We start from the raw sequence: 23,015 nt of genomic DNA on the forward strand, positions 1-23,015 counted from the left end.
CCTAATGTGAACCTCTTCCCAGCCAGTGTCATTAGTACAGTGAAAGTGCATATTTTTAGCTCTGATCACTGTATTAGTGTCGCTGGTCCCCAAAAAGTGTCAGTTAGTGTCAGTGTCCGCCGCAATATCGCAGTGCTGCTGAATTCACTGATTGACGCCATTACTAGTAAAAAAATAAAAATGAAAATAAAAATTTCCCATAGTTTGTAGACGCTATAATTGTTGAGCAAACCAATCAATATATGCTTATTGGGATTTTTTTTACCAAAAAATATGTAGCAGAACATGTATTTGCCTAAATTTATGAAGAAACTTGATTTTTTTTCCATTTTTTTATTGGATGTGTTCTATAGCAGAACGTAAAAAATATAGTTTTTTTTTTTTTCTAAATTGTCAGTCTTTTTTTGTTTATAGTGCAAAACTGAAAAAAAGCAGAGGTGATCAAATACCACCAAAAGAAAGCTTTATTTGTGGGGAAAAAAGGACATCAATTGTCAGTTAAAGCAATGCAGTGCCGTATCGCAAAAAATGGCCTGGTCATGAAGGGGGGTAAATCTTCCGAAGGTCAAGTGGTTAAGAGATATGGGGTCATGTTAATTCAGTGGGATGTTGAATACTTCAGGCGGGTCTTCCCTGTCCTGTCTCCAGATGACAAGCACTAATACCACAATATGACATCACACATGAAAGGAATTCAGCTTATTGTACACAGAAATAAGGTCTGGGGGTGCTACTAGAAGAAAAAAAAACACCTTTTAACTTCCTTTAGATTATTTTTAAAACTTTCTTGTGTAGGACCTGAATTCACTATAGACGTTGCTAAACTAACGCAGTTCCGCATAGAGAGTTAGACAAACACCCCCTTTTTCACCAGCATGAAACCCCAGGCACATTCACATAAAGTGTGTATAAAGTGTGTATAAAGTGTGTATAAAGTGTGTGTAAAGGAAAAAGTTTTTGTTTTCATTTTTTTTAAACTTGGGGAAACATTATTAGACCTTCTGTAAAGTTTTTAGTACTCTGTGACCCCACTGTAAAGACTCACCCAGTCTGGTTGTCCTGGTGAACATGGACACCAAACCAGGAAGTGATGGGAAAGCCAAAATGTAATGGTTGTACCAGGTGTGTTTTCGGAAAGCAGTGGGCCTGTGTTCAAGATCATAAGTTGGGCTCTCCTGCCAGAGTAAATGAAAGTGTAGTGCAGGCAGCGCACGGTGGCAACAATTGGGTGTGGTTTTCATTGCGCTGAATATTGGCCGTGGCTTAATGGGACACAGAGTGCAGGGGTTCAAGAGTTCAGGGGTAGTCCAGGGGCCAGTAGTAAGTGACACAGAGTTCAGGGGTAAGTAGCAAGTGATGTGAAGTTGAAGGATTAGTAGTAAGTGCCACAGAGTTTAATGGTTAGTAGTAAGTGACTCCGATTGTAGAGGTCAGGAGTAAGTGGCACAGAGTTCAGGGGTCAGTAGTAAGTGGTGCAAAGTTTAGAAGTCCGTAGTAAGTGATGCAAAGTTCAGGGGTCAGGAGTAAGTGGTACAAAGTTTAGGAGTCAGTGTAAGTGATGCAAAGTTCAGGGGTAAGGAGTAAGTGGTGCAAAGTTTAGAAGTCAGTAGTAAGTAATGCAAAGTTCAGGGGTCAGGAGTAAGTGGTGCAAAGTTCAGGGGTCAGGAGTAAGTGGTGCAAAGTTCAGGGGTCAGGAGTAAGTGGTGCAAAGTTTAGAAGTCAGTGTAAGTGATGCAAAGTTCAGGGGTCAGGAATAAGTGGTGCAAAGTTTAGAAGTCAGTGTAAGTGATGCAAAGTTCAGGGGTCAGGAATAAGTGGTGCAAAGTTTAGAAGTCAGTGTAAGTGATGCAAAGTTCAGGGGTCAGGAGTAAGTGGTGCAAAGTTTAGAAGTCAGTAGTAAGTGATGCAAAGTTCAGGGGTCAGGAGTAAGTGGTGCAAAGTTCAGGGGTCAGGAGTAAGTGATGCAAAGTTCAGGGGTCAGGAATAAGTGGTGCAAAGTTTAGAAGTCAGTGTAAGTGATGCAAAGTTCGGGGGTCAGGAGTAAGTGGTGCAAAGTTTAGAAGTCAGTAGTAAGTGATGCAAAGTTCAGGGGTCAGGAGTAAGTGGTGCAAAGTTTAGTAGTAAGTGACGCAGAGTCCAGAGTAAAACAGAAAAAATAGAATAGAAAATAAAAGAACAGAATAAAATAAAATAGAACAGAAAATAAAAGGATAACAATAGAACAGAATAGAATAGAGTACAAAATAGAATAGAATAACATAGAAAGATAAAACTTGAACTTAAATAGAACAGAATAGAATAGAAAATAAAATAATAGAATAGAATAACCAAATAGAAAAGAATATAAAAGTATAGAAAGAATATAACAATATAATAATTCTCTGAATTTTAATTTTGAATAGAATACATTTGAATAGAATAGAAAAGAATAGAATGTAATAGAAAAGAAAAGAACAGAATAGAAAAAGCAATAGGATGGGATGGAAAAGGACCTAGGGGTCCTAGTAGACAATAGGCTCAGTAATGGCATTTAATGCCAAGCTGCTGCTAACAAAGCAAACAGAATATTGGCATGCATTAAAAAAGGGATCAACTCCAGAGATAAAGCGATAATTCTCCTGCTCTACAAGACTCTGGTCTGGCCGCACCTAGAGTATGCTGTCCAGTTCTGGGCACCAGTCCTCAGGAAGGATGTACTAGAAATGGAGCGAGTACAAAGAAGGGCAACAAAGCTAATAAAGGGTCCGGAGGATATTAGTTATGAGGAAAGGTTGCGAGCACTAAACTTATTCTCTCTGGAGAAGAGACGTTTGAGAGGGGATATGATTTCAATTTACAAATACTGGTGACCCCACAATAGGGATAAAACTTTTTCGCAGAAGGGAGTTTAACAAGACTCGTGGCCACTCATTACAATTAGAAGAAAAGAGGTTTAACCTTAAACTATGTACAGGGTTCGTTACTGTAATGCCGCGTACACTCGATCGGACATTCCAACAACAAAACCGTGGATTTTTTTTCGAAGGATGTTGGCTCAAACTTGTCTTGCATACACACGGTCACACAAATGTTGTCGGGAATTCTGAACGTCAAGAACGCGGTGACGTACAACACGTACGACGAGCCGAGAAAAAGGACGTTCAATAGCCAGTGCGGCTCTTCTCCTTGATTCTGAGCATGCGTGGAACTTTGTGCGTCAGAATTGTGTACACACGCTCGGAATTTCCGACAACAACTCTTGTTGTTGGAAAATTTGAGAACCTGCTCTCAAACAGTTATGGTCGGAAATTCCCACAGCAAATGTCCGATGGAGCCTACACACGGTCGGAATTTCTGACAACAAGCTCACATCGAACATTTGTTGTCAGAAAATCCTATCGTGTGTACGGCCCATTAGAGCGGCAAGGATGTGGAATTCCCTTCCACAGGCGGTGGTATCAGCGGGGAGCATCGATAGTTTCAAGAAACTATTAGATAAGCACCTGAATGACCGCAACATACAGGGATATATAATGTAATACTGACATATAATCACACACATAGGTTGGACTTGATGGACTTGTGTCTTTTTTCGATCTCACCTACTATGTAACTATGTAACTATAAGAATGGAATAGAACTAATATAACCATCTTCCAAAATTCTAATTTCGAATAGAATAAATTTGATTACAAATAGAATTCGATTTGAATGCAATTCAAATAAAATTCAAATTGAATGGAATTCAAATAGAATTTGCTTCAAATTGGAAAAATTCAAATCGCTTCGAATAACCAAAATGAATTACAAAAACAAATTAGACGAATTTATGTAAATAACAAATCAAAACAAAACAAAACAATTTTTTTTCTTTCTGCACATGCCCAGCCAAAAGGAGGAACCACTGCACTCAGTGGGGGGGACCAGAAGTCTGACACTTCCAGATTCTCTGTATAATATCTCTTGTTTATAGGGGACCCTTATTTTCTCTGCTTTGATTTTGTGACAGGGTCACTTTAAAGAGTAAATCCCACAATGTCATTCTCTGATGTGATTGGCATTTCCTTATAACTTCAAGCAATAGATCACTATCAATAATCTGTTGCAGCAATGCTGGGGAGGAAGAATGGTCAGGATTCTCCTAACCTGAAACAGCTCCCCATAAAGAAGGTAACAAAAAAAGCTGAACTGTAATGCAGCTGTGTATTCATTGTGACATCATTAAATGTATTTTTCACATGCAAGCTGTGTAAGTACCTGGATTTAGCCTGCTATGAGCCCCTTGCAGTAGCAGGGCTGGATGTGAGAGGAGGAAGCAATACAAGAAGCATGCTGATAGGAGGAGAAAGCAGAGAAATGGGCTCATCACTGTGCTGCTTCTCCTTTTATTGTTCAATCACAGACTGGAGCAGGAACTTAAACTGTTACCAAACCCTGGACTCTGCATTCACTATATCTGGTCTCCCACAGTACACAGAACATGGAAATGCAATTATTTTACCAAATATAAACTGCTAAATACCTTTTCTCACCAGCAGTATATAGCAGTCTTATGACTTCTATCAGCGTCTGGCCGCACTAGTTGGAGCTTGTAGGAGGAGTTTTCATTCTCCTCTGACTGTCCTATGAGGCTGCAGGACCCCTGACCCTCTGTCTGGACAGTGTTGATTGGCCTTGTGCTGATGACATGCACCCCCCCCAAAAAAAAAAAAAAACTCTCTAGTAGCAATACACACCAAACTGAGCATGTGCAGCTTGTCCCCTAGCCTCTGTTCTATCAGGAGATGGTTTGGGTACAGTGGAAGAAGGGGAGGATCAGAGAAGACAGGCTCAAACAGCCTTTTTACAGAATGAGGAGGATTAACCCCTTAGGATCCACAGTGAGTATAACAAGCATGATTTACTGCATATACAGACTGATTTTACTGCTGTGGATAACACTTTAAAGAGGAATTTCACCTTCCCCCTCTATTATTTTTCTTTCTTTTCTCCCCAGCTTACCTGTTACTAAGATGGCCACAGTTGATACTTACTCACACAGAGGATCCAGCATTGTCCTGCTGAGATCCTCTTCTCTGCAGCCGTGGCCAGGTCCCATGTTACTTGGTGACGTCATCGGGAGGCTGTGCCGGCTCTTCCAGGTTCTGGTGCAGCCTACCAATGATACACCGCCAGGCCCGCCCCCTTTCTCTATTAGTGAATGGCGTGACGTGTGGGGTTCCTGGTGCTTCCTGAGATATGAATGTCACAGGCAAATGACGCAAGTATGGGGGTGGGCCAAAACTTTAAAAAGAAAAAAAAAACAATATATGTACAGCGAAGGGTGGGTGGGATGTAGAGGAGCCAAGTCAAATAAATGGGTGAACGTCCGCTTTAAAGTGGATGTAAACCCTCACATATACCCAGTGAAGTGAACGGCCTGAGATGATACACAGGGATGAAACAAACCTCCCTACATAAGTTTTACATGTATATCTGCTGTCTTCAGATTTATATATTCTTTAGAATTCTAACATCGTGTTAGAGATTTTCCCTTCCTGTTCAGCACTGGGAGTGGATTCTTGGCATACAGCCAAGACAGCTGATTGGAGGAACCCCACACATAGGCAAAGGACGGAAGCAATGTGTAGAGCTGTGCTGTGACAAGGCAAGCTCTCTGCTAATCTATTTATAGCAACCTCCCCCGACACAAATTTCATGCTGGTTTTATCTTGGTTGATGGAGAACTTGTCAGAAGTTATCATGCTGATAACAGAGTAACAGGCAGCAGAAACACACAGGAGAGAGATAAGAAAACACTATAGATATTTGTGCTTAGGTCAAATTTCATGAATCAGGTTTACATCCACTTTAAGGAAAGTTTTTTGAGTAATGCTGCCAATTGGACTGAGGACATCTAGGGACAGAAAAAGGCACTGCAGGGGACATTTCTGGATTGAAGGTAAACATTGCAGCATGGTAAAATATCATTTGAGCTTATTGCCCGATCATCAAACACTCCCACAAATGTAAGCAATGTATTCAGACTTTTTGCAGTCACAAACCTGTGAAAATCGTTGCAATCATATTAATACCTGTCTGCAAAACACCAGACTTGATCTTATCTGTAAAGCTTTTTTGGCCATATTTCTCTTGTGGGTCACAGGAGTGCACTTACTTTTTGCACAACTGTGACCCACAGTCGGCTGACAGCAAGCTATAGCCTGCTATCAGTTGACGTGGCAGAGCTGCTCCAGGCTCTGGAAGGATCCTGACAATACTGTCAGCATCCACCCAACTACCTGTTTGACAGCTGGCTCTGCTGAGAGCTGGAGTCCGCTGGGCCAGCCCCCTCTCCAGCCTGGTGCTCCAGTCTTAGAGCCGATGTGCGACATCTGCAGCATAGAGGTGAGTATGTGTGTTTATTTTTTTTTTATACTCCAGACTTCTCCTTTAATGTTACATATAGTTACAGTTGTGATCATACGTTTACATACCCTGGAAGAATTTATGATTTCTTGGCCATTTTTCAGAGAATATGAATGATAACACTCTTTTTAAATCATAATCACAACACAAACTACCAAAATGACCCTGATCAAAAGTTTACATACCCTGGTGATTTTGGCCTGATAACATGCACACAAGTTGACACAAAGGGATTTGAATGGCTATTAAAGGTAACATCCTCACCTCTGATCTGTGCTTGTAATTAGTGTGTGTGTGTATAAAAGGTCAATGAGTTTCTGGACTCCTGACAGACCCTTGCATCTTTCATCCAGTGCTGCACTGACATTTCTGGATTCTGAGTCATGGGGAAAGTAAAATAATTGTCAAAGGATCTGCAGGAAAAGGTAGTTGAACTGTATAAAACAGGAAAATGAGGGTTTCTGTTGAAACCAAACCACAGTCAGGTAGACCAACTAAAATTTTAGCCACAACTGCCAGAAAAATTGTTCGGGATGCAAAGAAAAACCCACAAATAACTTCAGGTGAAATACAGGACTCTCTGAAAACATGTGGTGTGGCTGTTTTAAGATGCACAATAAGGAGGCTCTTGAACAAAGATGGCCTGCATGGTCGAGTCGCCAGAAGAAAGCCATAACTATGCAAATGCCACAAAGTATACCGCTTACAATACGCCAAACAGCACAGAAACAAGCCTCAAACCTTCTGGCACAAAGTCATTTGGAGTGATGAGACCAAAATTTTGCTTTTTGGCCACAACCATAAACTCTACATTTGGAGAGAAGTCAACAAGGCCTATGATGAAAGGTACACCATTCCTACTGTGAAACACGGAGGTGGATCGCTGATGTTTTGGGGATGTGTGAGGTACAAAGGCACAGGAGATTTTGTCAAAATTGATGGCAAGATGATTGCAGTATGTTATCAAAAAATACTAGAGGAACATTTGTATTCATCAGTCAGGAAGCTGTGCATGGGACATACTTGGACATTCCAACATGACAATGATCCAAAACACAAGGCCAAGTTGACCTGTCATTGGCTACAGCAGAATAAAGTGAAGGTTCTGGAGTGGCCATCTCAGTCTCCTGACCTCAACATCATTGAGCCACTCTGGGGAGATCTCAAATGTGCAGTTCATGTAAGACCGTCCAAGAATTTACAGGAACTGGAGGCTTTTTGCCAAGAGGAATGGGCAGCTTTACCATCTGAGAAGATAAAGAGCCTCATCTACAAATACCACATAAGACTTCAAGCTGTCATTGATGTTAAAAGGGGCAATGCACGGTATTAAGAACTGGGGTATGTAAACTTTTGATCAGGGTCATTTGGGTAGTTTCTGTTGCCATTATGCTTTAAAAAGAGTAAACACAGTTGATTGATAATAAATGGCTTCAGCCAAACACTAACCATGAGTGAAAGAAAAGTTTTTGTGTTATCATTCATATTCTCAGAAAAATGGCCAAGAAATCATAAATTCTGCCAGGGTATGTAAACTTATGAGCACAACTGTACATAGTTGTTAAGGTTAAATAAAGACACCAGTCCATCCAGTTCAACCTGGGTGTGCGCGCGTGTATGTGTTTATGTTACGCTGATTGATGCAAATAGACGATCTTTCCTGTGTGTGTCATGGTGTCACATCAAAAGAGGAAAAGAGCTCTCCCAAATTTAAGAGTGAACCTTAGTTTGAGCTTCGCCATTCTGCCTGATTACATAAAAATCACACTTATGTGATATCCGTTTAGTCATACAACTGTGTAAGTTGTATATTGAGGTCAGTATTTGTTAGCAAAGATGTGTTACTAAAAATTACAAAGGAAATAGATTTTTTCGAATTTTTCATTCTTTGTTTCTAAATAAACCTGAACTCCAGCCTTATGTTCAGTCCTGCACAATTCTATAGGCTTCCCTCCAGCAGTGTTAATTTTGACAACAAATTTCGATTTAGTTTTAGTTAAAGTCTTTTGACTAAAATGCCATTTTAGTTGTATTTTAGTCATCTGAGTTGTTTTAGTTTGAGTACATTTTAGTCAACTAAAAACGAATGGGTTTAGTTACATTTGAATGCATTATTTCTTTAGAACTGCCAAACATTATATACTTGGAAATAAGAAAGAAATGGCTGCACGTCCAGAACTTCCAATTGCCTTTGATTTTGCTTCACAAAGATAACACCAAAGACACCAAACTGTTTGATGTGCAGCCATTTCTTTCTTCTTTCCAAGTTTCCCACAGAGGCGGGCCGGAGCTAGCACTCTGCAAGATACTCCAATCAGCCTTATCTTTATACACCTGGAGCAGCAGTTCTTTTTCTTGTAAACTTTATATACTCCTGGAGTAAAAATCGAATAACATGTTTATTATTTATGGTATTAGGGCCGGTTCACACCACATGCAGTCCACTGCGTTTTTTTTCTGCATCAGAAACGCATGGATAGTAGGTCATATGGCTTCCAATGGCATAGTTCACAACAGTGCTTTCAGTTCGGCCCCTTTCACACTGGGGCGATTTGCAGGCGTTATTGTGCTAAAAATAGCACCTGCAAACCAACCTGAAAGTTCCTCTGCTTTGTCTCCAATGTGAAAGCCCCGAAAGCTTTCACACAGGAGCGGTGCGCTGGCAGGACGGTAAAAAAAATCCTGCTAGCAGCATCTTTGGAACGGTGAAGGAGCGGAGTATATACCGCTCCTCCACTGTTCCTGCCCATTGAAATCAATGGTACACCGCGGCTATACCGCTGGCAAATTGCCTCTGCAGAGGCGTTTTGCGGTGGTTTTTAACCCTTTCTCGGCCACTAGCGGGGGGGGGTAAACCCCCCCCGCTATCGGCCGAATACCAACGATAAAGCACCGCTAACAACCGCCGCCCCCGCCCCAGTGTGTAAGGGGCCGTCCAGTGCATTCCAGTTCCAGAAAAAAAAAAGTAGAGCATTTTTTCTGCACTGAACTGTACTGAGCTCAGTAAAACGCATCAAAAAGGCACTGGAACTCACATAAATGCACCAAAAAAGCACCAGAATGCACATGTCCCCATTTAAGATAAAGAAAAAGAGAGGGGAAAAATGCAGAAATGCTTCCAGAATGCATCCAGACTGTGTTTCTATGGTGTAAACTGGCCCTTAAGGTTTGAACATGCACTACAGACACAGATTTAGCCATTGTGATATAAATTCAATTTAGTTTAAGGCTACTTTCACATTGGGGCCGTTGCCGCAGTAGCGCTAAAGCGTCACTCGTTTTAGCAACACTTTAGCGCTGTCTAAGCAGTGCTTTTCGGCCGCTAGCGGGGAGTTTTTAACACCCGCTAGCGGCCGAAGAAGGAGTTAAAACGGCCCGTGTTGCAGCGCTTTCGAAGTGCTTTTCAGGCGCTTCTGAAATGCGGCCCATTTTTTTCAATGCGCAGGGCATTTTGAGAGCGGTGTATACACCACTCCCAAACCGCCCCAAAGATGCTGCTTGCAGGACTCTTTCTAACGTCGCGCAAGCGCACACTTGGGCTTTCACATTCGGGTGGCATGGGAGGCAGTTTTCAGGCACTTTAACCACTTGCCTACCAGGCACTTACACCCCCTTCCTGCCCAGGCCATTTTTCAGCTTTCAGCGCTGTCGCACTTTGGATGACAATTGCGCGGTCGTGCTACACTGTACCCAAACTAATTTTTTATCATTTTCTATACACAAATAGAGCTTTCTTTTGGTGGTATTTAATCACTGCTGGGTTTTTTATTTTTTACAAAAAAAAAGACCAAAATCTTTGAAAAAAAATGTTTTTTACTTTTTTTCTGTCAGTAAATTTTGTAACTAAGTAATTTTTCGCCTTCACTGATGTGCACTGATGAGACGGCACTGATGGGCACTGATAGGCAGAACTGGTGGGCATTGATGAGGCGGCACTTATGGGCACTAATGAGGTGGCACTGATGAGGAGGCACTAATATGCCGCACTTATGGACACTGATATGTGGCACTGATGAGCACTGATAGGCGGCACTGATGAGCACTGTTGGGTGGCACTGATGGGCACTAATAGATGGCACTGGTGGGCACTGATAGGTGGCACTGATAGGCGGCACTGGTGGGCACGGATAGGCGGTACAGATGGGCACTGATGGGCATTGATGGGTGGCACTGATGGGCTACACTGATGGGCATTGATCGACAGCAGTGATGGGCATTGATGGGCAGCACTGATAGGTGCCACTGATTGCCAGAACTGACTGGCATCGCTAATGGGCACTGATTGGTGGCACTTGTGGTCAGTGGTGGGCACTGATTGCTGCCACTGGTGGGCACTATATGCTGGCATTGGTGGGCAATGTTGGGCACTGTTTTGTGACACTTTATTTATTTATTGTAATCAGGGCACTGATGATCAGTGCCCTGATTACATCCCCAGATGTCCCCCTGTGAGGAGATGCCACTGATCGGCTCTCCTCGCCTCACACTGTCAGTGTGAGGCGAGGAGAGCCGATTACCGGCATCTCCTTGTTTACATGTGATTGGCTGTGATTTGACACAGCCAATCACATGGTTAAAGAGCCATGGACGCGGCTCTTTACAGAGATCAGGGTCGCGCCGTGTCCTGGCAACAGAACAAGAGCTGCACCGCCCCGCCGTCATTTGACGGTGGGCAGGCAGCAAGCAGTTAAAGGCGCTATTTCTAGCGCTAAAATGCCCGAAAACTGCCTCAGTGTGAAAGGAACCTTAGTCTTTTCACTAAAATGCCATTCTAGTTTTAGTCGTATTTTAGTCATCTGAATTTTTTAAATTTTAGTCGCATTTTAGTCATCTGAATTGTTTTAGTCGTATTTTGGTCATCTGAATTGTTTTAGTTTTAGTTGTATTTTAGTCATCTGAATTGTTTTAGTTGTAATTTGGTCAACTAAAATAGTATTAATTTAGTCGACGAAATGAACACTGCTCTCCAGTACTGAAACTGCTTACTCTAATTTCACTGCACACTGTAAGCTTCTCACAGTATACAGTAGAAGCTGCAGCAAGTCAGATACAGCCCACCTTATTTCCTGGCTGGGGGATATCCAGCATCGTCTAACCCTTTCCTCATAGCCTTACTGTTTGTGATATTCTCCTTTCATTCATTGGATGTCATTTTTTTCAATGATGGAGGCTCAGCGTCACCTGCCTAGGAATGCCCATTCCTCCAGAATGCCACCCACCCACCAAGACGTTTTGATATTTGCAAGCCCATTACTTGTATTGCAGCTAAAGTAAGGTAACTTGAGGCCCTGTTAGGATGGATGTGTAAAAGGGGGTTCTTGGCTGGTGGTTCTGAATCCCACGATTTGCCCCTTAGATGCTGGACGCTGTATTAACTGGCTTACTACCCAGCAGAGAAGTGGAAACCTTGGGCCTGGAGGAACGAACACAACCAATTAGCCCCTTTGTCTTAGATGCAGCTATCTATAGGCTAAGGTCCATGAAGAGAAACTCATGACATGTTGCTGCAGTGATTGATGGACACAGAAAAGGTAGATGATCCTAAAGGAAAGATTTTTTATTTTTTGTGACAGACTTTTTTACATCTTCTATCATCAGCTTCCTTTGAAGCTATCACTACTTGACCCCATTATGTCTCAGAACCAGTGGCGTCGCTAGGGGGTGGCTTTTGGGGCTATAGCCCCGAATCTGGGGCCCATAGCCCCGAGTCTCTGCAGGGGTCCCCAAGCGGAGGGGAGGCTCTCTGGGGACCCTGATGTAAGTTGGGGGCTCTCTGGGGACCCTGATTTAAGGGGGAGGCTCTCTGGGGACCCTGATTTAAGGGGGAGGCTCTCTTGGGACCCTGATTTAAGGGGGAGGCTCTCTGGGGACCCTGATGTAAGGGGGGCTCTCTGGGGATATATATATACACACACACACACACGTATATTATATATATGTGTATGCCCGCCCAAGCGTATGACTTTACTACGCTGTCATGGGCTCTAGCCCCAGATCTTTTGTAGATCTAGCAACGCCCCTGTTCAGAACAATAAAAAAAAGTTGGTGACTGGTCAGTGACTAGGGTTACTGCTTTGATCGATGTCTGAGTGGTGACAAGAATGTCCATTAAGTGCTGGTTCACACACGGGCAGCACGACTTTGGAAGGCGATCTGCACACAACTTCAGCGGCGGCTTGCAAAATGACGTCTCTATAGAGGTCAATGCAAGTCGCCCTGAAGTCGTCCCAAAGTGGTACAGGAACCTTTTTCTAAGTTGTAGCGACTTGAGTTGCTCCTATTAGAATGGTTCCATAGTACAGAACGGAGCGCGACTTGTCAGGTGGTTAAGTCACCTGACAAGTCACCCCTGTGTGAACCGGTACTCAGGATCACCAACCCAACATAATGTATCTTATTAGTACTGGCCCAGGGGCATTTGCCCCACGCCTCCGGCTCAGTCCTCCCAATCACTACCCAGAGGATTCCTATGGCAGAAGTGAAATTGAAGTGCCACCCATGGCCCAAAGGCTTCACCCAATGTTTAAGCTAGGGCTGGTCTGCCCCTAATAAAATAAATGGATTCCACAAAAATAGAACTTCTCCCACTCCTCTGTTGTCTCAGAGAGACAAGTGACTCCTTGTTTTTGAAAGGGCAGTTTGTTTTCCCATATGTGAAATTCCACCTCAGTTGCAGGCTATATTGAGCTAATAATCCACTAAACGCAGCAACTGAAAGCTCGCTCAGTTTATCCTACAACCCAACTCCAAGAAATAGAAAAATAATCTACCCTTAGAGTGGGGCCCCCCCACACCACAGGGGTTAAAAGCTAATTATAATAAGAACCAGTGGCGGGCGCTCCATTAGGGGTGCAGGGACGCCGCCCCCTAATCCATGCGTCCAGCCCCTAATCTACATGCAGGGCGCCGGACGCATGGCTTTCAATTTGTTTTTGTTTTTTTTTAAGTACATGAATAGAGCCTGAGGCTCTAATTGGCTTCAAAAAGGGTGGGCTCGGGGCGCAGAGCACTGGGCCCTGAGCCCACCCACTTGTGTGACAATAGCGAACTAATATTCACTATTGTCTTCCTGCTTCTTCTCCCAGCCAATCAGGAGGCAGGTTTTAAGACCCAATTGGCCGAGAGGAGAAGCGACTGTATTACCAGTACCGAGGAGGATTACGGGGACTTTCCCGGAGATGACCATCCTCAATGGAGCGATCGCTCTGCTCTGAGTCACCACCAACACACAAGCCAGAGTCTGACCGCGTGAGAACCACCCACCAACCGACCCATACACTCATCGTACGACTCACCCACTGACAGAGGGCTGATCAGTGCAGAGGAGTTCTAATAATGTGACCTCCGGGATAACCGGATAGGCATCTGATAAGAGTGGAGATGTGATGATGGGACGGGGATCATCAGTGGTTTTGGATCCGATAACGGGACAGGGATGTGATTACTGGGAGCTGATAAGAGCATAGCGATTTGATAACGGGACTGTAATGAGGACTATGAGATCTGATAGGAGGTCAGTGATGTGATCTGACAATTGCACATGGAGAGTATGATAAGAGATCCAAACAAATGGAGCACCAGCCGCCACTGATAATAACTAAAATAGAGCAAAATAAGGAAGTGCACTGGATTGCACAGAACATCAACTTATTTATTAATTAAATACACTTATGCCGCGTACACACGGTCGGACTTTTCGTCTACAAAAGTCCAACGGACGCCGACGGACTAAAGCTGGCTGGTAATCCGATCGTGTGTGGGCTTCTCCGGACTTTCAGCAGACTTTTTCAGCCTCAAATCCGACGGACTTTAGATTTGAAACATGCTTCAAATCTTTACGTCGTAACTACGACGGACCCCGAAATCCGCTCGTCTGTGTGCTAGTCCGACGGACAAAAACCCATGCTAGGACAGCTATTGGCTACTGGCTATGAACTTCCTTATTTTAGTCCGGTGTACGTCATCACGTACGAATCCGTCGGACTTTTGTGTGGTCGTGTGTAGGCAAGTCCGTTCGTTAGAAAGTCTGCTGCAAGTCCGCCGAAAGTCCGCAGGAAGTCTGTCGGACAGGCTGTCGGACTTTTGTAGACGAAAAGTCCGACCGTGTGTACGCGGCATTAGACTCGCCATACAGGCATAGATTTCTCTCAATCAGCCTGAGGGATGAATGAGATCAATCTAGAATTAGACCAGGGCATTTTCCGGCCCCCGAAACCACATCCGGCCCTTTGGTGGTCCCTGTTCAGCCAGCATTGGGTAAATCGGAAATTACAAATCAAATGTCAATGCATGTATGCCATGCACAGAATACAACTGCATTGCTTTTATTTTGAAGGAGACTATTTTTTTTTCAATTTACATATGTGCGTGTGTGCCTACGCACCTTCACAGTAATATGATGGAGAACAGATGTCTACAAGAGATGTGGCGGCTAAACTTCCTCCCTTCCCCTCCCAAAGCGTGTGACACTTCTCCATGGCTGTGGAGTAGAAGTGTTGGTTGCTTGGATCTAGGCCAGCCAGTCAAGAAGATGGCAGCCGCAGTGCTTCCGGACTTGTTGTCTCCAAGAACTCAGTGGTTGCACTTTGGCCCATTCCGAGTGTCTTTGGCCATATAGGAGTGTCTTCCGGCTATTGTATCCTGACAGATGGCACCTGCTGCTGTCAGAATACACAAACAGTGACTGCATCTGGTTGGACGCAGTCGCTGTTTGGCTGACACTTTTGCATCCTGCTCCTTGCTGTTTCAATCGAAGCTTGCCATGTTTGGTGGTGACGGCAAGGCCACCCATGTTTAAAATTTTGGTCAACTCAGGAGCGAGATTCAGCCCAATTAGGCATATATGGCAGGCCTAAAGTGGTTCTAAAGGCACAAGGCTTTTTACCTTGCATGAAGGTAAAAAACCTTCTGTATGCAGCAGCCCCCCTAATACTTTCCTAAGCCTCCTCTTGATACAGCGATGTCCATGAGAGCCTTGGCTCTCTGGGGGCTCGCACTCCTGATTGGCTTTTGGCAGCAGTGGGAACCGTTGGCTCCCACTGCTGTCAATCACAGCCAATAAGCCAATCATGAGACAGAGGGGGCGGGGCTGAGCCATGGCTCTGTGTGTGTCAGGATATCCTGCTCATCAGTCCTGCCTACTTAAGCCGTCCAGGCCAGATGATCTCTGCCTTCGCCTTGGTCAACATCACAAAGACTATCTCCTGCGTTCCTGTTAAAGACTTGCTTGGCTGACATTCCTCTAGATCCTGCTTGCTGTTCCACTAGGCTGTTCCCTGGCTTCCTGACTTTCTGGCTCGTCTGACTATCTGTTCCGGTTACCGAACTTTGGCTATGTTTTGACTACATTTGTTCTATTTACTTTTATTATTAAACAAGTGTGATTTAACTGTACTTCTGTCTCGGACTGATTCATGGTTTCTGATAGTGTGTGAATGGAAACACAGAGCTGTGGCTTGGGAGTGCACCTGCTTGGGTGCCCCAGAGCAAGCTGCTTGCTGTAGGGGCACCTGGCAGGAGGGAGGGACCAGGAGCAGGACCCGAGAAGAGGAGGATCTGAGCAGTGGTTTTGCACAGAGCAGGTAAGTATAACATGTTTGTTATCTTTAAAAAAAAAAAAGACTTTAATATCGCTTTAACAGTGGGGTAATAAAGAGGATTCACTCATTTTATCATTTCCTGGGCCTAATTGGGCTGACTGTGCCTTTCATTTATTTTCACCTGGCCATCCTGCCAGTAAGACACATCCTGTCCTACAGTGAGAATGCCTACTTACTGTACTGTATAAATGGAGCAGCAATGTTGCCACCTCAATAGAGCAGCAGTGTTGCCACCCTGGAACAGGACTACAAATCACCTCCCTCTCTCCCAATTTCCGCAACATAGGTGGGAGTTTTTTTAGTCTCCAGAGCTAGCTGGGAGTAATACTAACTGATAACAGTCAGTAGAGGCAAAGCGTACTGTAAGTTATCAGCTGTCAAGATTTCTGGCAGGATCCACAGGTATTTTTTGCATTTATTGAACAGGTATATAAAACTGTTTTAATTGTATACTTAACCTCTTAAGAACCACCTGCCCGCAATGTATTATGGATGGGTGGCCTGTGCAGGAAAAGTGACGTACTGGTACGTCGCTGCCTGCTTCCGGGTTTAGGGCGTGATTGTACACAGCGGGAGTCTGTTAGCAGATCCCGGCCAATGATTTATGGACAGTACCTGCTGATCAGCTGTGTCCAATCACAGCTCAGTACCCTGTGTTGGCTCTGTACAGAAGGAACAATCTCTCTCTGTTTTTTGGACCCTGGCCTGTAGGGTCAATATACAAAGAGATCTTTAGTAAATATCAGCACGCATTACACATAGTTAGGCACACATTTAACCCCTTGATCACCCTAGATGTTAACCCCTTCCCAGCCAGTGTCATTAGTACAGTGACAGTGTATAGTATTAGTACTGATCACTGAATTTGTGTCACTGGTGATGTCAGTGTCAGTTAGTCAATTCCCCTCAGTGTCAGTTTACCATCAGTTTCCCGCTGCACTATCGTAGTCCAATTATAAGTCTCTGATCACCGCCATTAATAGTATATACAATATATACTCGAATATAAGCCGACTTTTTCAGCACATTTTTTATGCTGAAAAAGCCCCCCTCGGCTTATACTCGAGTGAGGGTGCAGCCTCACTGTGCCCACCTGCAGCCGTAACTTTGATAACTAAAACAACGGGTGTCTCCCGCTGTGTCATGCAGTCTGTTCGGCAGCCGTCCACTGTAACAAAGCCCCGCCTCCTACTTGTCCGTGTTGGACGGAACACTGAACACTGATACAATGCTGGGAAACTGAATCAGTGTTCCGTCTATCATGGGCGAGGAGGAGGCGGGGCTTTGTTACAGTAGACGGCCGCCGAACACACTGCAGATGGACACAATGAGGATACAGATGGGCACATTGATGCTGCAAATGGGCACAGTGAGGCTGCAAATGGGCACAGTGAGGCCGTAGATGGGCACAATGAGGCTGCATATGGGCACTGATGATACAGGTGGGCACAGTGAGGCTGCAGATGGGCACAGTGAGGCTACAGATGGGCACAATGAGGCTGCAGATGGGCACAGTGAGGCTGCAGAAGGGCATTGTTTACCCAGTAGCTGCTGCATTTCCCACCCTAGGCTTACACTCGAGTCAATAAGTTTTCCCAGTTTTTGTGGAAAATTTAGGTGCCCCGGCTTATGTTCGGGTCGGCTTATACTCGAGTATATATGGTAAATGAGAAATCCAATATACAGTGCCTTGAAAAAGTATTCACACCCCTTGAAATTTTCCACATTTTGTCATGTTACAACCAAAAATGTAAATATATTTTATTGGGATTTTATGTGATAGACCAACACAAAGTGGCACAAAATTGTGAAGAAAAATGAAAAATGATTTTCAACATTATTATACACAAATAAATATGTGAAAAGTGTGGCGTGCATTTGTATTCAGCCCCCCTGAGTCAATACTTTGTAGAACCACCTTTCACTATAATTACAGCTGCAAGTCTTTTTGGGGATGTCTCTACCAGCTTTGCACATCTACAGAGTGACATTTTTGCCCATTCTTCTTTGCAAAATAGCTCAAGCTCGGTCAGATTGGATGGAGAGCGTCTGTGAACAGCAATTTTCAAACCTTGTCACAGATTCTCAATTGGATTTAGGTCTGGACTTTGACTTGGCTATTCTAACACATGAATATGCTTTGATCTAAACCATTCCATTGTAGCTCTGGCTGTATGTTTAGGATCGTTGTCCTGCTGGAAGGTGAACCCAAAGGCCAGATTTGTGGAGTGCACAACTAATAGTTGTCCCGTGGACAGATTCTCCTACCTGAGCTGTGGCTCTCTGCAGCTCCTCCAGAGTTACCATGGGCCTCTTGGCTGCTTCTCTGATTAATGCTCTCCTTGCCCAGCCTGTCAGTTTAGGTGGATGGCCATGTCTTGGTTATTTTGCAGTTGTGCCTTACTCTTTCCATTTTCGGATGATGGATTAAACAGTGCTCTGTGATATGTTCAAAACTTGGGATATTTTTTCATAACCTAACCCTGCTTTAAACTTCTCCACAACTTTATCCCTGACCTGTCTGTTGTGTTCCTTGGCCTTCATGATGCTGTTTGTTTACTAAGGTTCTCTAACAACCCTTTGAGGGCTTCACAGAACAGCTGTATTTATACTGAGATTAAGTTACACACAGGTGGGCTCTATTTACTAATTAGGTGACTTCTGAAGGCAATTGGTTCCACTAGATTTTAGTTAGAGGTATCAGAGTAAAGGGGACTGAATACAAATGCACACCACACTTTTCAGATATTTATTTGTAAAAAAATGTTGAAAACCATTTATCACTTTCCTTCCACTTCACAATTATGTGCCACTTTGTGTTGGTCTATCATATAAAATCCCCATAAAATACATTTACGTTTTTGGTTGTAACATGACAAAATGTGGAAAATTTCAAGGGGAAGGAATACGTTTGTAGACGCTATAATTTTCACGCAAACCAATAAATATACACTTATTGAGATTTTGTTTTATCAAAGACATGCAGTAAAATACATTTTGGCCAAAATTTCTGAAGAAATTTTATTTTTTTTATTGGATATGTTTTATAGCAGAAAGTAAAAAATATTGATTTTTTTTTTTTTAATTTTCGGTCTTTTTTTTGTTTTTTTGTTTATATAATAAACAATAAAAAACGCAGTGGTGATCAAATACCAATAAAAGAAAGCTCTATTTGTGTTGGAAAAAAATATATAAAGTTAATTTGGGTACAATGCAATTACCAGTTAAAGTAGTGCAGTGTTAAATAGCCCTGGTCATGAATTGGGTAAAACCTTCTGGAGCTGAAGTAGTTAATAGTCCAAACAGGAACAAATAACATTGTTAGGCTGGCCATACATGGTCGAATTTCGAAAAAATTTTATTTTGAAAATCTGAAAATGTGTGTGTTTTGTGATCCGATGGTGCCACCACTGATTTCGAAATTCGGCCAACCAAGCCTTCAGTTTCAACTCATGTTGCTACAGAAAAGAATTTTCGTGGCTGGGAATCTTCTTTTCCTTCCGGGAATTTTCTTTTCTTGCACATGCACATTTCTTTTCCGATTACATTTCTCGTACAATTCTCCCATCATTGATTAGAAAATGGTTAGTTTTTCAAAAAATTTCCAACATGTCTGATTACTCAAATTTGATTGCCGTATGAAAATCGGCTGTTGCTGCAGCCCACTAATGGTGCAAAATACGAATGAAAATTCTTAGATAAGATTTTCGAAAGAAATTCTTTCGAAATTCGACCCATGTATGTCCTGCCTTAGGGTTTATACATACTTTAAATAATATGCTATGTTTATTGGTCTTTTAATGCTGAAATAGTTATTTTTAAGCTCTACTAAAATAATAAAAGGGGATTAGAGCTCAGCATTAATAATAGATAACAGTCAGAATTACAGGTTCAATCTGATGACAAACAGTTATTCAATATGTGCATTTTATGCATAGCTACTTACTGTGCAGACAACTTTGGAGCCAGCCTGATTACCTTGGGAACGATCAAGATTAGCTCTACATTTTGAACTGAAACAAGATGGAGACCACTGGGGCCTAATCTAAAATGACAAACCCTAAACCCTCCTGTTTTGGCCATGTAGCATAGATAAGCAGTTTAGTTTCACATATACAAACTAATAATACAATTTCAGCTTACCGGCCCGCTTCCTGAATTTTTCTATATCCACATTTGGTGGTCTTGTAGGTTTTTGAGGTGGAGGACCTAATTTGGCTAGAGATGGAAATGGCTTTCGTTTTGGTTCGTTGGGATCTTTTGATACTTCTAAATTGTCCGGGACAGATGATGTTCTAGGATGTTTTAGTCCGAAAGGTGAAGAACTGTTACCATTTTGGTTAGTTTTCATTTGAAAATCTTTGGCTATGGAGCTAGGTTTTGGGCTGCCATTTGGCTCCTCTGTGCTTTTATTTAGAAATGGGCTTTGGAGTTGTTTAATACCAGAAGGCCTTAATGGTACTCCATGGAAAGGTTGCGAGGAAGGGCTTCCAGACATGTTTTCTTCTGTTGATTCCTTTATCTGTTTTATAGGCTTGTTGTCCGGGGAACCCGAAAATGTCTTTGCTACCAAGTTGTGTTTGTTGAAACTGTTCTCACTTGGGGATCCGCCCACGTTAATGGGAGGTTTCGCCCCAAATGGTGGCTTCTTTTGAAACGGAGGTTTGGACTCATTTTCTGAAGTATAATTAACTGATTTAAGTTGCGATGGTTTTGGGAAAGGTGGCTTTTCCTCAGTTCCCTTTGGCTCTGGTGGAAAGGTTGGCTTGAGTCCACCAAACTTAGCCTCCTGTGAAGCATTATTAACAGACACAAAAGGTTTGTTAGATATAGGTTTTGGAAATGGGAACTTTGGTTCTTCTGTCTGTTGGCTGGGGGTTTTAAATCCAGATGGTTTTGGAAATGTAGTTCTCTCCTCCCTTGCTTGGATGTTTGTGTTAGGAGAGACGGCAGTCCTGTTGATGCCTCCAACTGGTTTTACAAGTGGTGGTTTGACTTCATTTGCCGGAGCTTTTGGTGCCAGTACAGGTTTTGGAACTGCTGGTTTCTTAGGTGTTAATCCTGGTGGAGTGTTGCTCGGTGACTCAAATCCTTTTCTTCTTTCTTGAAATGATCTTAAAGCAGTTGGCCCTGGGGAATTCTCTGCCTCCTCCATGGGACTGGGAACTCCACTGAACATAGCTGCAATCGACTTCACATTTGTGCTTTTCTCCTGCAAGCCGAAAGGAAGAAAAGAGCTCAAGTGAAAGGTTTCACATAGCACAAGCACACACACACAGCTATTTCAAAGGCTTCCTGAGCTGAGGCTTGCAACAGAGCTGATTGGTAGAATGTATTTTACAAGTATCTTCCTGTATGGCTAAATAATGCTGCTTTCTTACTTAGTTTAGTTTACTTTAGTTTTTCTTTTTATATAACATAAACATATCTCTTTAGCAACTTTCTTTACTTATAACAGGTGCATATACACTTTGGACTACTTGAAAGACACATATGCACTTTCATGTACACAAAATTATCTTTATTGTTTCAAACTACATAAGCATTTTACATCTGATCTATTTACTTATGTTGTATTGAAGTACAGGTACTCCTCACTTAACGACCAGGTTGCGTTCCAACGACCAGGTCGTTAAACGAATTGGTTGTTAAACGAGGAGTCACAAGAAATCAATATTATAAGCATTCTTAACTACTGTACTGTACTGTATTGTGAAAAAAAGGTCTAAACACAAAACTCGAGCTCAAAAAAGTTGTTTTCATTTGCATAAGTACAGCACACAAATGAAAATTCTGTACTGTACAAAACAATGATGTACAATGCATTGTTCAGATGGGGAGAGCTGGTCATAAGTTCCGAGCAGTGGTTAAACAGGTATGTCGTTAAACAAGGAGTATCTGTAGTATTAAAGCCTCCACTATTTTACCAGTACAATATCCGTGCCCATAAAGGAGGCATAGCACAATTAATTTTTTAAAACTATGTCCGCAGTCAATTACTAGATAAGTGTTTCCAATCTGCTGGTTCCTTTTTTCCCAGCGTTGCTCTCCCCAAAGTTCAGGGAAGGGGTGATATTGCACATTAAAAATGGTATAAAATCACAAAAAAAAAAATCACATGTCCAGGACTATATGTCCCATCAGAGCCAATAATGCAAGAGCATTCCCACCCACAGCTGCCAATCACTCCCTTTAGAAAGAGATGGGAAGTAAGTTATTCATGGGGTTCCAAAGCCAGTGCCTGGAGCTTTAGCATGTCCGGAGTACGATGTCCAGAGTACGATCGGGAGAGTGGCTCTGTGGGACCCTGCGGAATAACTGAGCCACCCTTAGAATGCAATATTTTTGGGGGGAATTTCAGAGGAATGAGAGCCGTAAAACAGAATTTAAACATCAAACCAAATAAGTGCAAACCAATACTGTCATTTATTATATAACTTTAATTGTATTATATTGAAGTGGTTGTAAACCCTCACATATACCCAGGGAAGTGACTATCCTCAGGTGATACACAGAGATAAAACAAATCCTCCTACATAAGTTGTACCTATCTGCAGCCACCTCTTCTCAACATCTGTTCAAAGTCCAGTGTTTATAAAGCTTTTCTGAGCTGTCAGAATACAGGGACTGGAAAGCTAAAATTACACACTGTATCAGTGAGGTGAATTCTAAGAGCTGATTGGAGGGTAGGAATACACCCCCTTCACACAGCACACTGGAACAGAGCTAAGGCTGTCAATCAGCTGGAGGTCCCTTTCCTGTCACCTTTTTTTCTCTTGGTGTCAGGAAAACTTCTCAGACGTGATTCATGCTGATAGCAAAGGAATAAAGAAACAGAAAGAACTGACACTTAGCTCTTAATTGAGACAAGTACACACTATAGAGGGATATGCTTTGTTCATATTTCATGTCTGAGGTTTACAACCACTTTAAAGTGTAAGTTCACCTTTTCACAAAATCTGTAAGGTGAACTTACACTAGACCCCCTCCCCATCCCCCCCGTGCCGGTATACTGGAGTCCTGTGATCC

General features: G+C 42.8%; 1 protein-coding gene across 3 annotated transcripts in view; it reads right to left on the reverse strand.

Annotated features, from left to right (window-relative positions):
* Positions 1-23,015, reverse strand: part of FYB1 (FYN binding protein 1) — a 213,102-nt gene that overhangs the window by 93,889 nt on the left and 96,198 nt on the right. For all 3 annotated transcript variants that reach the window (XM_073621587.1, XM_073621568.1, XM_073621577.1), the window contains exon 2: positions 20,130-21,198. In XM_073621587.1, coding sequence (XP_073477688.1) covers positions 20,130-21,198 — 1,069 coding nt within the window. The remainder of the gene's footprint in view (positions 1-20,129; positions 21,199-23,015) is intronic.

Source organism: Aquarana catesbeiana, linkage group LG01 (assembly GCF_042186555.1).
Source record: "Aquarana catesbeiana isolate 2022-GZ linkage group LG01, ASM4218655v1, whole genome shotgun sequence".
NCBI classification, from domain to species: Eukaryota; Metazoa; Chordata; class Amphibia; order Anura; family Ranidae; genus Aquarana; species Aquarana catesbeiana.